The sequence below is a fragment of the Meles meles genome, chromosome 6 (genome assembly GCF_922984935.1).
Source record: "Meles meles chromosome 6, mMelMel3.1 paternal haplotype, whole genome shotgun sequence".
Classification (NCBI taxonomy): Eukaryota; Metazoa; Chordata; class Mammalia; order Carnivora; family Mustelidae; genus Meles; species Meles meles.
This window is the reverse complement of record NC_060071.1, coordinates 2,535,887-2,549,326: the sequence shown is the minus strand read 5'-3', so window position 1 is coordinate 2,549,326 and position 13,440 is coordinate 2,535,887. Positions and strand designations below refer to the sequence as shown.

The 13,440-nt window shown below is 58.6% G+C and overlaps 1 protein-coding gene across 2 annotated transcripts in view; it reads right to left on the bottom strand.

Annotated features, from left to right (window-relative positions):
* IL16 (interleukin 16) overlaps positions 1–12,109 on the bottom strand; it is a 103,323-nt gene extending 91,214 nt beyond the window's left edge. Inside the window, exon 1 of one of the 2 annotated variants that reach the window (XM_046008029.1) lies at positions 11,784–12,109. In XM_046008029.1, coding sequence (XP_045863985.1) covers positions 11,784–11,823 — 40 coding nt within the window. In that variant the 5' untranslated portion in view covers positions 11,824–12,109. Of the gene's footprint in view, positions 1–1,737; positions 1,984–11,783 lie in introns of those variants that run through there. The other variant, XM_046008030.1, reaches the window with a different exon arrangement.
* Between the last annotated feature and the right edge of the window lie 1,331 nt (positions 12,110–13,440).

Below are 13,440 nucleotides of genomic sequence, written 5' to 3'. Positions count from 1 at the left end.
GGAGTGTCCCAATGCGGGTTTGAAGGGGGAGCCACCGTCTGCGGTGACTGGAGAAGTGGCCTCACCCAGGAATCGGCCCACGAGGTGGGGCAAGAAGCCGAAGGTGGGCTTTCCACCTGGAGAAGGGAGGTGGGAGGTTCGAGAGAACACGTGTCAGGTCAAGAGATCAGCGTGCACCAAGGCAGGAAGCCTTGAAAGACGTTCTGTCCCCGTATCGGAGCAAATCTCGCGGTGGCCCCGGAGCCGGGGTGTGAGCAGGAGCCGAGAGACCGAAATGCCGGCTCGGGCTGAAGAGCAGGGACCCCATCACACTGGCGAGTGGATTTCAGTTCTGGGTGTTCTGTCCCCACGTTACCCCTAAACCCTGGGTCCGTGCTGGGCCCCAGAGAGAGATGGCGGGGGGGGTGGGGGGCAGGCCGGTGAAGGGCGGGTCCCATGCTCCTGGCCCACCTTCTGCCTGAACAATTCTGCTTTTGACAGTTTCCATGTGAGTTTTCATGAATGACTTCAGTTCTGAAGAGGTCCCGTGGACAGAAAGAGCTAGAAAACACCTGCTGTAGGTAATAACCCAACATTTCACCCAGGAAAGGTAAGACCATTTCCCTGTTTAGTAAATACAGTCATTTGCTAGGCGCGTATCAGAGCTGTGGAGAGTGTAGGTTTTGGAGTCAGGCCAGGGTGAAGGTCCAGGGAGGCCACTTTCTAGCTGAGCGATCCTGGGCACGTCACCTTAGCTCTCTGTTTTGGGGACACACTTCCTAAGCCAGGGACGCCGAGAGGCTCCAGCAAGAAGCCACCTGCAAACATTCTAGAACGCAGTGCCTGGGGCAGGAAGACGCACAGGGACAGGGACCGGCTGGGGGTTTGGGTATGACTCAGAAGCATCACTGGAAACTGAACAAATCAACAGCGGGGCTTCCGTGGAGGCACCTGGCCCAGCCTGATACCTCCTGTCCTCATCCGGCCTGGGGGTAAGGGGGGCCCTCCACGGGGGTCGTACCTGCTCAGTCACTTAGAGCAGGACACCGAGGGAGAACGGAGGCGCGGACAAGCCGGGAATGCTCCGGTCCCTCCCACAGGCCCCGAGGAAAGGGAAGCAGAACCACAGAAAGTGGCTCCCCGGGCTGCCTTAGGCCTGGGCTCCTGGGACAGAGGTGCTGTCCTCGAGGGGGTCCGCCTGCAAGGAGGGGATGCTTTGCCAGGAGAAGGAGCGGTAGATGCTTCCCTGTGTCCGCAGAGAGAAGGAGATTTCCTCCACCCACGAAGAAGCAAGGGCGTTCATCAGAGAGGACCACCCCCCCGGGAACTGGTGTTGGGACCCCGACCAAGACAGTGGAGTGACTGACAGGCCGTCAAGGTCAAAGATGTCCGTGCTCCCAGCGCACTTCAGGGACGAGGAGCCTGGCGGCGGCTGGAAACCCTACCCAGAGCCTCCACTTCTCCTGCCCTCTCCCTTCTGCTCTGCCTCAGCCCCTGCACTGAGCAGGAGGTCCCACAGCCCGACCTCCCAGAACCACAAACTCCCGGGGATGGTGAACAAGGGCAGGGGACACAGCAGCCCCATCCCCCACCCCAACGACTCCCAGCCAAGCACTGTGGCTTCCGTTCCTGCCCAGGCCCCAGCACAGCTTCCAAACTGGCCATGAAGCCCCTCCCCCAACCAAGCCCCTCCCCCACCATCGAGGCCAGCCTCCAGGGCAGAGCAGCTGTGCATCCATCCGAGGGACATTCACTCACCTGGGCCCACCGACCTCCCCGTACACGGTCCCCAGAGTGGCCTCCTCCCTCACTTTCCTCTCCAAGCGCCCAGCAGAGACGGAGACACCATCAATCCGGGACGGCCTTGGGCTGCGGCCTGGGTCCGAGCTGGCCCACAACGAGAAGCGGACGTCCTCGCTCGCACGGAGGCCGGTCTCTGGGTCGGCTCCCAGGCCCCGATGGCTGGGAGGCTCTGAGTCAGACGCTGCTTGACCACTTGCTCTGGACAGGTGACTCGGGGCAAATGTGTCCAGCCTGGCACGGCTTTGCTCAGAGACTCCCGGCCTGGGCCATCTGATTTCTCCACGTGAAAAGCTTTGGTCCGGTGGGGCGGCTGCCAGCACTGGGCTGCTCAGCCCTGGAACAGAGTCGACCATCTGCTGGGCTGGAGAGAACACCCGGGAGGCCAGTCCAACCCAGGAACCCAGAACCCCAGTAAGGCTCCTTATTCCTGGCATTGCCTTCCTTGGACAAGCCGGGAGAGGCTGGGAGGGTGGAAAGGCATCGAGTGTGACTCAGCATGCACGCTGTGCCCGGCGCACGGCTAGGGGCTCTACAGAAACATCAGCTCCCACAGTCTTGCCACCGATGTAGCAAATATTTTCACACCCATATCACAGGTGAAAACGATCACCACTCGAAAATTCGCAGAGCGCTGAGACCCGCGGGTGGCCTGGGGTCACAGCCCATCGCCGGCTCAGCAAAGTCCTGAGGTCACCCAGCCAGGATCAAACCAGATCCACCCAACGCCAAAGCCCGCGCTCCGTCTGTGACACCGTATCTCTGTCCCTGTGCTAAAAAATGGCTCTCGGGTGTGGGAACGGATGCTGCTCAGTGCTTTTCAGTCTGGTGCCCAAGCCAGCGGGCTCAGCCCCGGCTCCTAGAAATGCAGATTCTCAGGCAGGGCCCTCGTCCTCCTGGATGGGAGGCTGTGCGGGCGGGACCTGTCACTCTGCTTCGGCAAAGCCCCACAGGGGATGCAGGCGTGAGAGCCGGGATGGGACGGACCCAGGGCGAGCAGAGCGCCACAGCCCAGAGGCACAAGGCGCTTCTGTTTCCGCTCCCGGGATGATTGCCGTGTGACCGGGGTGCTTTGCCCCCACGTGTCCCCTTGCAGAGCTCAGTCTGAGGGTGGCATTCAGCCCGTCAGCCCTCTGAAGAGCCTCCCCCCACGCGTGTCCTCAGCACAGGCTCTGTGAGCTGATGGCGTGTGCCAGGCCGGGACGTCTGGGGGGCCTCTTACGAAGCGTGGAATGGGCCCTGGCGCCCCCCAGCAAATATTTCAGGACTTCCTGGCGGCTTTAATGAGGGCGTAGGTGCATCCCGTGGGACGCCCTTGGAATTCCATGCGGGGCTGGCTGCAGAGGCCCAGCGGCTGCCGGGGCTGCCGGGCCCACGGTCTCCGGGAGGCACGTTGGAGACAGAGCTGTCTTTGTCGGCGGGTGCAGGGGACCGTCGCACATTGCAGGGCTGAGTGTGGAGGGCAGCAGAGGAGGAACTTCTCCAGGGCAGGGGATGGAGGCCCCGGTCAGTGCTAGCTTTCCTGTGCACATGTGCAGACTCTGTCCGTTCCCCGGGCGCAGGCAGCTCGGCCCGGGCCCAGGCAGCGGCTCCTGGGGCTGTCGCGCTCGTTCTGGCAGAAAGGCTGGGACTGATGCAGTACCCCAGGCCTCTGCAGGCCAGCCTCACCTTTCCCAGACCCCACAGCCTCCCTCCTACACCAAGCCTAAGCTCCCCACTTCCGGCCGCCATGACCCATGCCTGCATCCGGTTCCCGCCTTGTCCTACGTCAGATGACCTGTCTTGCTTAACTACCAGAAGGCGAATTCGTCCCAAGGTACGGGTAAGGTCCTGCCCAGATCCTTACCGACACACGGTGCTTTGCACCTCGAGGTGGAAACTACTGTATCTGTGCCCTCCAGGACCCCCTCCAGAAAAAGGACAGACGTCCCACTGCCGCCTGACACCCCATAGCCAGAAGGGAGCAGAGAGCCGGCGGGAGAGCCCGGGCAGCTGGTGTCAGGCCACACCTAGCCGAGGTCATACGATAGGATCTGGGTCGTGTCTCTGCTTTATCTCGCTCATCAGCCAGATGGGGTTAAAGACTCTGAGCACAGAGCTCGTGAGGGACGGGACGGCAGGAGAAGCTGCCCCCAGGGACCCCGCCCACGTGCCTCCCACCTGCGTCTTCACCTTCCCATAGCATGAACACCAAGGTTCACCTCCACGTGACCGCCTCTGTATCCTGGCACACGCTTGCACGCGCTCAGACACACGTGTGTTTCGGTGACACGAGGACTGGCAGACATCTGCAGGCAGCTGTCCGTGCGTTAGCCGCCGAGCAGCACTCTGCTGCATTTTCCCTGTCCTCACCCCCGTGGAGCAGGTTCTATCCCTAGACCCATTTCACAGATGGGGCGACTAGAGCATGAGGAACGAGCAGCTTGCCTTCCTAGGGTGCACAGGTGCCCGGGGCCGAGCAGCACCTGAAACCCCCATCTGTGGGCCTCGAAGCCCTCCGATGCAGCCACACTGCCCGCAGGGTCTGGGAAGACGCGGACGTTCCAGCGGGAAAACAGAGCACCTTGCTGTCTCTCCAGCCCGTGGAGCCCAGAAATCTTTACCAAGCGATTCCGATGCTTGCCAGAGTTTGACAACCGGTACCCTAAATCGTAATGCACGGAGCGTGTTCACATCGTGGCTTAATGTGCCCGGACACCCCTGCAGGTCCGCTCAGGATTCGCGCCCGGGACCAGGAGGCCTTTCCCACATTTCTCCACAGAGCCGGCATCTTCTGGGACTACACGGAGAGTTCTACTTATGCAGGGATGTTTTCATCCATTTTTTAAAAACTCTAAGTCCACAATTTCTTCTGATGCTCCCCTTGCTTTTTTTACATTGTAAAAGGAGTACACGTTTACTATCACAAATCAAAATACTCAGAAGGCAAAATGAAAAGTGCATTCTTTTTAAAACACCGCAATGGGGTCGTCTGTTCTGGTCCAAAAGCAGCCAGATCAAGAGGGTCACGCTTGGCTTCACAGCAGGTGAGGGACCCCAGCTTCTGCATCGGCCCCTCTATGAGCTTTGCCCGGTCCTGTGCCCTTCCCGAGCCTCACTGTTCCCTTCTGCAGGATGGGGACAGCCATCCAACACCCTGACAGGACTCCTGGGAGGTCCAAGCACAGACCTGGCTAGTATTCTTTAAAAACCCTGAGGAGGATCCTGGGATCGAGCCCCGCATCGGGCTCTCTGCTCCGCGGGGGAGCCTGCTTCCTCCTCTCTCTCTGCCTGCCTCTCTGCCTAGTTGTGATCTCTCTCTGTCAAAAAAATAATAATAATAATAATAAATAAATAAAAACCCTGAGGAATTCTTCATGCTGCGAACTTGAGGTCGTGAGGACAAGACCAGAGGTCCTACTCGCTGTGACAATTGTCGCTGACTTCCGCAGAGACGTGTGGCGCTCCGCCCAGCCTTCTCTTCTCTCATTTGTCCCCTCCGGCGTGCACCCGTGCCCCGTCCCAGCGGTGCCCCGTCCCAGCGCCTCACTGAGATGCTGTGAGATTAGGTCCCACTGCATCCAGCCTGTCCCTGGGCCTACAGCTCCCAAACTCACGTCTCCAGCCGCAGACTCCCTTCTGACTCAGGAACTCTTTTTCCCTGCCTCCTGCTCAGCATCTCCACCTGGGGACTGACCAGGGATCCCCGAGACTCCCACCCCGAGCAGCACTCTGGGTTTGCCGCCTTCCCTCTCTTCCTCCCAGATCCACGTTTGCAGAACTCTCACCATCGTGCCTTCATTTGCAAAAGCCCAGGAATCCGGGGCCCAGCACCGGAGAACCGGGCCGTACAGCCAGGACTCCCGCCCCTGGCCAGAGACACAATCACAGAGAGGGTCGAAGGCAGCTCCCTGGGGACCGGCAGACTCCTCCGCAGGCTGGTTCCCCTCCTAGAACCCCTCTGACAGCGTCGCAGGAGCACAAGCGTCGTTAAGAACAAGCCGTCTACCGGCCGGAGGCCGCACATATTCACCCAAGACTTTGCGTTCCTTTTCCCAAATCACATCCCAAAGCCTTACCATATCCCAAAAGAGTTACACGACCTTGGCCCTGGTCAAGACGTCTTCCCTTTCTCAAACACGCCGAGCCCACGTCACCCTAACGTGCTGGTCCAAACTGCTCTCTTCTGGGAAGGCTCCGCTTCCAGATCTGCACACGGCGGGCTCCTTCCTGCCTGATGTCCTGCACGTGGCCTTTCCCGCCCACTCCGTCCGCACCGGCCCCCGGGCACTCCCCGGTACTCCTCCGTCTTTCCCTCTTCAGGGAACCTGCCGCTGCCCGGAGGTGCTGTTGGGCGGTCTGGGTGCTTGTGTGTCGGCGGTCCGTCCCCCGACAGACATCGCCAGCCTTGTTCACTACAGGGTCTGCAGCTCAAGGACATGTTGGGCCCCTAAGGCCCGCGACTGAGCAAGTAAATAAATGACTAAGGGCATGTAACGAGCTTCCACACCTGTTTGCATTTTAGAGCCGACGAAGATCTCTTACAGGTAGTTTCTTAATCAAGTGAGTCTGATTAGGCACAGCTTTAAACAGAACTCAAGAAGGGTGGCCACACTCTCCGTCCTAGCTCCTCGCTAGGATTAAGAAATAGTGGGACTGTCTCTCCAAGGGAAGAGGGTTTATTTCTAGGAGCCCCAACAGCCCTGTGGCCCGGACATGCCGAGGCTCGTGGTTTGGTGCACAGGCGGCGTGAGAGGAAAGCATGTGGGGATGCGGTCTTGGCTGATGGACACCCCCTGTGCGTACACCGCCATGGGCCGGACGCGGGGCCAAGAACTGTGCACACAGTCGGGCTCCATGATGAGCCTGCGGGGTGGGGGCCCTCGGTTGTCCCCATTCCCCCGCCCGGCCAGGGAGAGAGAGGAAGTGCAGTGGTAAAGCGACGTTCTGAAAGCGCAGGGCCGGGATTCGAGCCCAGGATTGTGTGACCACGGGGTCCCGGCAGCCCTCGTCTGCGAGCATGAGCTGAGTCCAGGAGCCGAGCTGAACGATCTAGAAATCTCGAACCAGGCAGCCCAGCACGGGCTTAGAAAGGGTTAAACGCCCACTGCAGGAGGGAGTGGTCCGGGCTGCCCCGTGCTTTTTCAAGGCCAAGATTAGAAGGACTGTTGGCCTGGCCTCCCCTCCACCTGGCCCCTGAGAAGGCCAGGTGTTAGTCAGCGACACGCAGGGGCAAGGGCAGGAGTGAGGGGCGACCGTTTCCTCTCCACGGGGCTTTGGCAGGACCCCTGGGTCTGCGTGCTCACGTTGGGGTGTCGAGTCCCTGTCTTCTCGGTCTCTGACAGGACGCCAGAGTCCCCGCCAGCCAGGGTGCCCGCCCACCCCACCCCCGCACCATGGAGCGAGGCGGTTGGACCCCCCCTCCTCTCTCAGCCCACACAGTTATCTGAAGTGCGCGGCTTCCTGCCTTGCAGCAGAAAGCAATATTTGCAAAGATGAAGAAATCCTGACTGTCTTTTCTTAATTTGTTATTGTCATGACATGACTGACTCAATAAGCAAAAATTCAAAACCCCTGCCCAAGGTCACGGGCTGGTCTCGCCCGCGCCTGATGTTCCCCCCAGAGGCTCCCGCCTTCCTCCCACCTCTGAACCTCAGTGCACGCACCCCACGCTGCCCTGTCTCACGCCCAGACCCCTGCCTCCTAGCCAGCCCTTGGAGAGTGTTCAAGGTTTGGCTCAGCCTCACCTCCCCCAGGAAGTCCTCCCTGATGCCCCTCCCAGCTCCCCCGAACAGGAGCTGCCCTCCTGCAGGAGTGGCTCGTGCATGTCCTCTCCAGCAAGCGTGAGCTCCTCTGTGCGAGGGACCACATCCCACACCTTTCTGTAGCCCTTGCAGTCCCCCAGACAGTGCGGGCTCAACTGCTGTGAGAAGATGGGAGGGGAGGGAAAGGGAGGAGCAACAGAGGGAAAGGCAGGGAGGACAGAGGGAGAGAGGGATCTGTGGCTAGACGCACAGGCTGGGATGGAATACAGACCAAGACAGAGGGACGTGACGCGCTGCGGGGCTGGAGATGGAGTGTGCCCTGACGGAGCACTGGACAAGGAGTCCAGGGCCACGGCGGCTCCCCCGCTGGGTCACCCAGTAACAACCCCTCGTCAGAACCCACAGCCCAGCCGTCACGCACGCCGGGAGACGCCCTGCTTCAGCAGTAGCATCCTGTTTCGCTTCAGCCCTGAGCAACCTGCCGCTGGGGGGCGGGGGTCCCTCCTGGCAGCCGCCAGCTCATCAGGAGGCCAGCCCCGCACCTCGGGGGCCGTTACGGCCTAGAGCTCTGCCCCCACGCAGAGGCAGGACAAAGCAGGTACTGTGTCTTACTAAACTCCATGTTTAAATGTAGTGACACATAATATATTATTAGTAAAAATCCAACACAACTGAGAAGGGGCTCGGGGGAGCGTTCTGGGCGCAACACTCCGCGGGGTGCCGAGAGCTGGACTTACGGAGCTGCGTCTGTTTTTCCCAAAACGAACTGCACGGCACCCTCCAGATACGACATTCCAGGCTCTGTACATTCTACCTCCAAGAAGAACGGTGAGCAAACACTGAACTCAGATGATGACACTTGCTGGAGTGCTTAGAAGGGAAGGGCAGGGAACGCCTAGAACTCACCCGGAAACATATCTGAGGAATAAGGAGGATGCACGGACGGACAGATGGGTGGCAGGATGGACAGACACGTGGGAAGGCAAGTAGAGGAGAATGTTGCTGGCAGAATTTAAATAGTGGGATAGGCTCCCTGATGACGATCCTTGCCACTTTTCTGTATGGTTGAATGATTTTTTACTGTAACGTTTCAGAAGAAATACAATGGAGAGCAGTTAGAGAAGCCATGTTTTGGGGGAAGGTTAAATCAGTTGTGGGTTTCTGAGCCCACACAGGTGGGGGTTCCGCTGACTTTGCAGGAACCAACACCACTGCGTGGAAAGAGTCTGTGCGCATGTGAGGGTCACCGTCGATGCTGCTCGGCCACCGTCCCTACAGCACGCTAGCAAGTCGGGCTTTAGAAGGAAACAGACCACTGGGAGAAAGTCCGTGGGCCTCGTTTCTGTGCACCTGTAAAGACCACGTTTGCCTCCCAGGGTTGCAGGGAGGGTCAAAGGACTTGGTGTCTGGTGCTGAGGGCTGCTCAGGAGGGAGAGGGTGGTGTCACAGAGACCGTCCCGGGGGCTGCCCTCCAGGTGTGGGGGACACAGGGGACTGGCTCATGCTCGCAGAGAAGGGTCTTGAGGCCTCAACCCTCCAGCAAAACTTGTATTTTCTGAGCTAACAAGTCACCCTGATTATTTTTGTTTTTTTAAGATTTTATTGCTTTATTTGTCAGAGAGCAAGAGCACAAGCAGGGGGAGCAGCAGAGGGAGAAGCAGGCTCCCCGCTGAGCAGGGAGCCCGAAGCGGGACTCGATCCCAGGACTCCAAGATCATGACCTGAGCCAAAGGCAGAAGCTCAACCGACTGAGCCACCCAGGCGCCCCATGATTATTCTTCTTAAACGCTGCAAAGAGAACAGATGGGTGGAAGGACCCTAGAAATGCTCACCGCGGCTCATAAGCTGCTGAGATCTGGGACGGTTCTCTTTCCTCATCCCCGTCCTACAAGGCTCCGTGCCCTTGACTAGAGCTGGCTTCTCCACCCCCTCCCCCACCGGCCGCCCAGACCCCCTTCAGAAAACAGCTCAAGGAGCACCACCTTGGGGAGCCTCCCTGGTCCACCAGACCAGGTCAGTTCCCCATCAGAGCACCCCAACACACCCAGCCCTCCTTGCCCGGACAGTTACGTGTGTGTGATTGTCCATCTCGAAGTCCCATTTGATCCCCGGAACCTAGCCTGAACCCAGCCTGGGGTCTGCAGCCTAGAACGTCCCAAGTAAGTGGTTGAAAACGAGTTCCAAGTGTTTGAGAAAGTGACTTTGTTCTTTGCAGATTGAAAAGTAGGTAGAAAATGGGTGGCAGGATGGAATTGGGCAACAGACTCAGTGCACGCACGATTGTCCTGGGCACCACCCCGCAGCTCCTGACTGTCCAAGAAGTACGGCGGAGCGCCACACCATTCGGCCCCTTCCGTGGGCACAGACCCCACTCCGTATGCTCCAGCCCCAAGCCGAGCCTCCCTCTGCACGTTCCTCCCTGCCGACCGTGGGCCGTGGGCACTCACGAGCCCCCCCAAGTATGGTGGCTCCATCTCCAGCAGGAGGAGTGGAAGCGCCCGCGGAGGGCGTCGCGTGACCTTCAGGGCTACAAGCAACCGCTGCGTTGCGTGTGCAAAACCTGTGAGATGGCAGGACTAGAACCTTCCTAGAGGTCAGCTCGACCCCAGCAGCCTTCTGTCCACCTTCTAGAGGGGACAGTGAGCCTCCATGATGGGAAAGGGCTTCCCCAGGTCACGTGGCAGGGTAAGGCTTTAGCTGGACAGGTGTTTGTGCTTTTAATCCCCAATTATCCTACAGCTGAACTCAGAGAAAAAGGGACTTCCTCCTCGCTATTAAGGGGTTGTAGGGTGTCCCCCAGATTGGCCCCCAGACCCAGGACCAAGGCATTCCTCCCCATAGCTGATGAAGGGCCACCCGCAGCCATCTCAGCTGAGTCTCTTTGCAAGAATTAGTCCCTGCTGAGGAGAGCTGCCTTGCGGAAGTCTGTGCCCCAGACCTGGGCCAGCCCACAGGCGGCGATGGGTCATTATAGGGGTACAAAACCCATGGGATCAGCTGGATCACAGCTGTATCCTGTGCAGTTTCTCCTTCTGGGGGAAGGAGACACAGGTGGTGTCCCCAGGGACACTCTCCAATGACCTTCCTGCAGAGACCTCTGCCCTACAGTCTTACCAGGAAACCCAGCCAGACACGGAGACTCAGCCAGGGACAGAAAGTAGCAAGGCCTCCCCAGAAATGAAATGGTTTCCCCAAATACTGAGCACCGACTGAATACCAGATCAAGCCCAGCCCTTGAGGACTCCCCAGTAAATGCAGCCATATGGTCTACGGCCAGAGGGAGACATTCTGACGGGTGGCTGGACCCCACAGCTCGGTTCTTGGTCCCTACATGCCACTGCCTTCCTTCCAACTTCAGAGATGCTTTGAAGGAACCTACCCAACGGGCCCCCGGGCTCTCGCCCTATCTTCCGTATCTCCCTGCAGCTGCAACAGTCAGAGTGTGCCTTTGACTTGTCTCATTCCCCTTTTTAAAGAAAACCATGTGTTTACTCTCTTATGCCAAAGTTACAACAGAGCTGAGGTTCCGCCCGTGTTGACTTTAAAATTTGGGCAGAGGGGCTAACATCCTTCTCCCTGGTGCCTGTTTGTTTATGTTTCCAGAGCAAAAGGAGGTCGCTGAAGAAACGAACTCAGATCTCCTGGGCGATACCTGCAGAAAGGCAGCAAGGACGGCCAGCGGACTCTGGCCCCTCCCCGCCTCACCACTCCCCTCCCCATGCCCAGCCCTGCAAGGCTCAGAGGTCCCCTGCTCCATTCTCCTGGAGATGGAGAGACGCTGAGCAGCTCCCTCTTCTGTTCTGTTTCGTGCTGGGACCGTGCTGGGACCAGAGCTCAAAGCGGGGACCCTGACAGCTCTGCATTTAGACAGGGATGCGTCTGCCGCGCCCCCTCCCCCCTCCAGCGCTGCCAGCAACATTCACAGAGGAAGCGAGGGCTCATAAAAACCCACTGTACCAGCCCAGGCTCCCTCTCGTCCCCTCAGGGGACCTGGGACACCGTCACCCCTCACCTCTCTGCCAAGCAGCCTAGTGCGCACAGAGCCGGCTCGCAAGGACAATGCAGACAGACAGGGATGTGTCCTGCTGCACTTCACAGGGGCACGCACACACACACGCGTGTGTACACACACACACACACACTCTACGCACGGCAGAACCCAAGTCGTGCTTTTCCAGAGCCCTCCCGGAGGATACCGAGAAGAGGCAAACCGTCCCTCCCCGGCTCCCCTAGGAACCCCCGAGAAGAAGCTGCACTTACCATTCTCCCTCCGAGGGAAGATTCTTTTCTGTAAACTCATGCCGCGGGGCTTTGAGGATGGGGCTGAGCCACGGAAAGCCCCTCGGAGCCCCAGCCTGGTGGAGAAGTCCCAGGGACCGCTGGCAGCTTCTGGGCGGGGAATATTGGAGTGTGAGTTAAAACTACGAAGTAGCTAGCTGCTCGTTAGGACTGTTTTCCCCGGCAGGGAGGGAGGGAAAAAAAATCCCTTTCCCTCTGCCAGCAAATCTTTAAAGTCTCACAACGGTTGCTTCCAACCCCTGCCCCTCTTGCAAAGCAAATGCGCACGAAGGCAATGTTATTTCACTGAATCAAGCCCTCAGATCACAAGCCTTTTCCTGTACCGCAAACAGAAATGTAAAACCTCAAACTTTCCTTTGGACTCAGGATCTGTTGGGAGCGGACTGAACACAGCCCTCTCTGAGGTCGAATGTATGGAAAATGTGCTAAACTGTTTAGATCATGCCCAGCAGTAGGCTCTGCTCCCCACCTCCCAACTTTTTTTTTTTTTTTAATGAGTTCTGGTGTGTTTATGTAATTGCAAGGGACAAACACAACACCTAAAATCCCTGCCCAGAGTTGAAGTGATTCATTTTCTCCTTCACACACACCACACACAAACACAGCGCCTGTTTAATCCAAGTGAAAACGCCTTTCATAAAATCTGCTAAGGGCTCGGGCAGAACCACTCCTGGTGAATGCAGGCTGTGTCCCCAGAAGGGCAGCTGGGCCCTGGGGAAGGTGGAGGCTGGCTTTCATCAGGACAAACAGAAGGCACTCTGACTCCCGCCCATGTCGGGACAAGCAGGCAGAAAAGAAAAGTGGGCGCGAGCCCTGGCTCGCTGGGTTATAAAACGTATTCTGCCAACTCTACCCGATTTCCCCTGTTTGCCTTCTCATACCAGGAGATTTTATTTTTAGACTTGGACAAGATGTACTATTATTTTAAGTGACCAACTTGATTGCTGGGTTATATAAATCCTTGGATTCCCCACCGAAGAGACCAAAAGAATATACAATAAGTGGGCACAGGGTCAGAGCTGGAAACTGGGGAAGAATGTGGTCGCTTGGGGGACGTGGCCACGAAGGGTCGGACTGAACGGAAAGGCTGCTTCATCTGATGGAGAGAAAAGGCCACCGGGGACAAAAGTGACACAGACCCTGGTCCCGTTCTGGGGTTACCTGTCACCTGCCCCGAGCTCCCGGGGCTTCCCGGGTTGGGTCGCCGGCGTGACCACGCCGGCCCCTTGACCAGTGTCCATGCTGCCGCCGCTCAGGACCTTGGAGAGTTGGAATCTCCTGAATTACCAACCCTTTGCTCAAAACACCTCCGGGTCACTTTGGCCCCTCGACCAACACACACAGCCCACGTACCTCTTAAGTGAGGGTTTCTCAGGCCAGTGCCTCGGGTTGCCAGGAAAACCTCTACTATCAGCACCTGAAGTGGGAACAGCTCCCTGAGCCTCATCCCCATCCCGGGACCCGCAGGTCCTACCTCGCTCCCAAGAACCCAGAAACCGCCCAGGCCCGGAGCTGCAGGGCAGCAGCTCAGCCGCCTGCACCCGGGGCCGGACGTGGCCTTGCAGTCTAGCGGGACCCGGCTGTAGCCACAGGGAGAGCCCGGGGCTACCGAAACAGG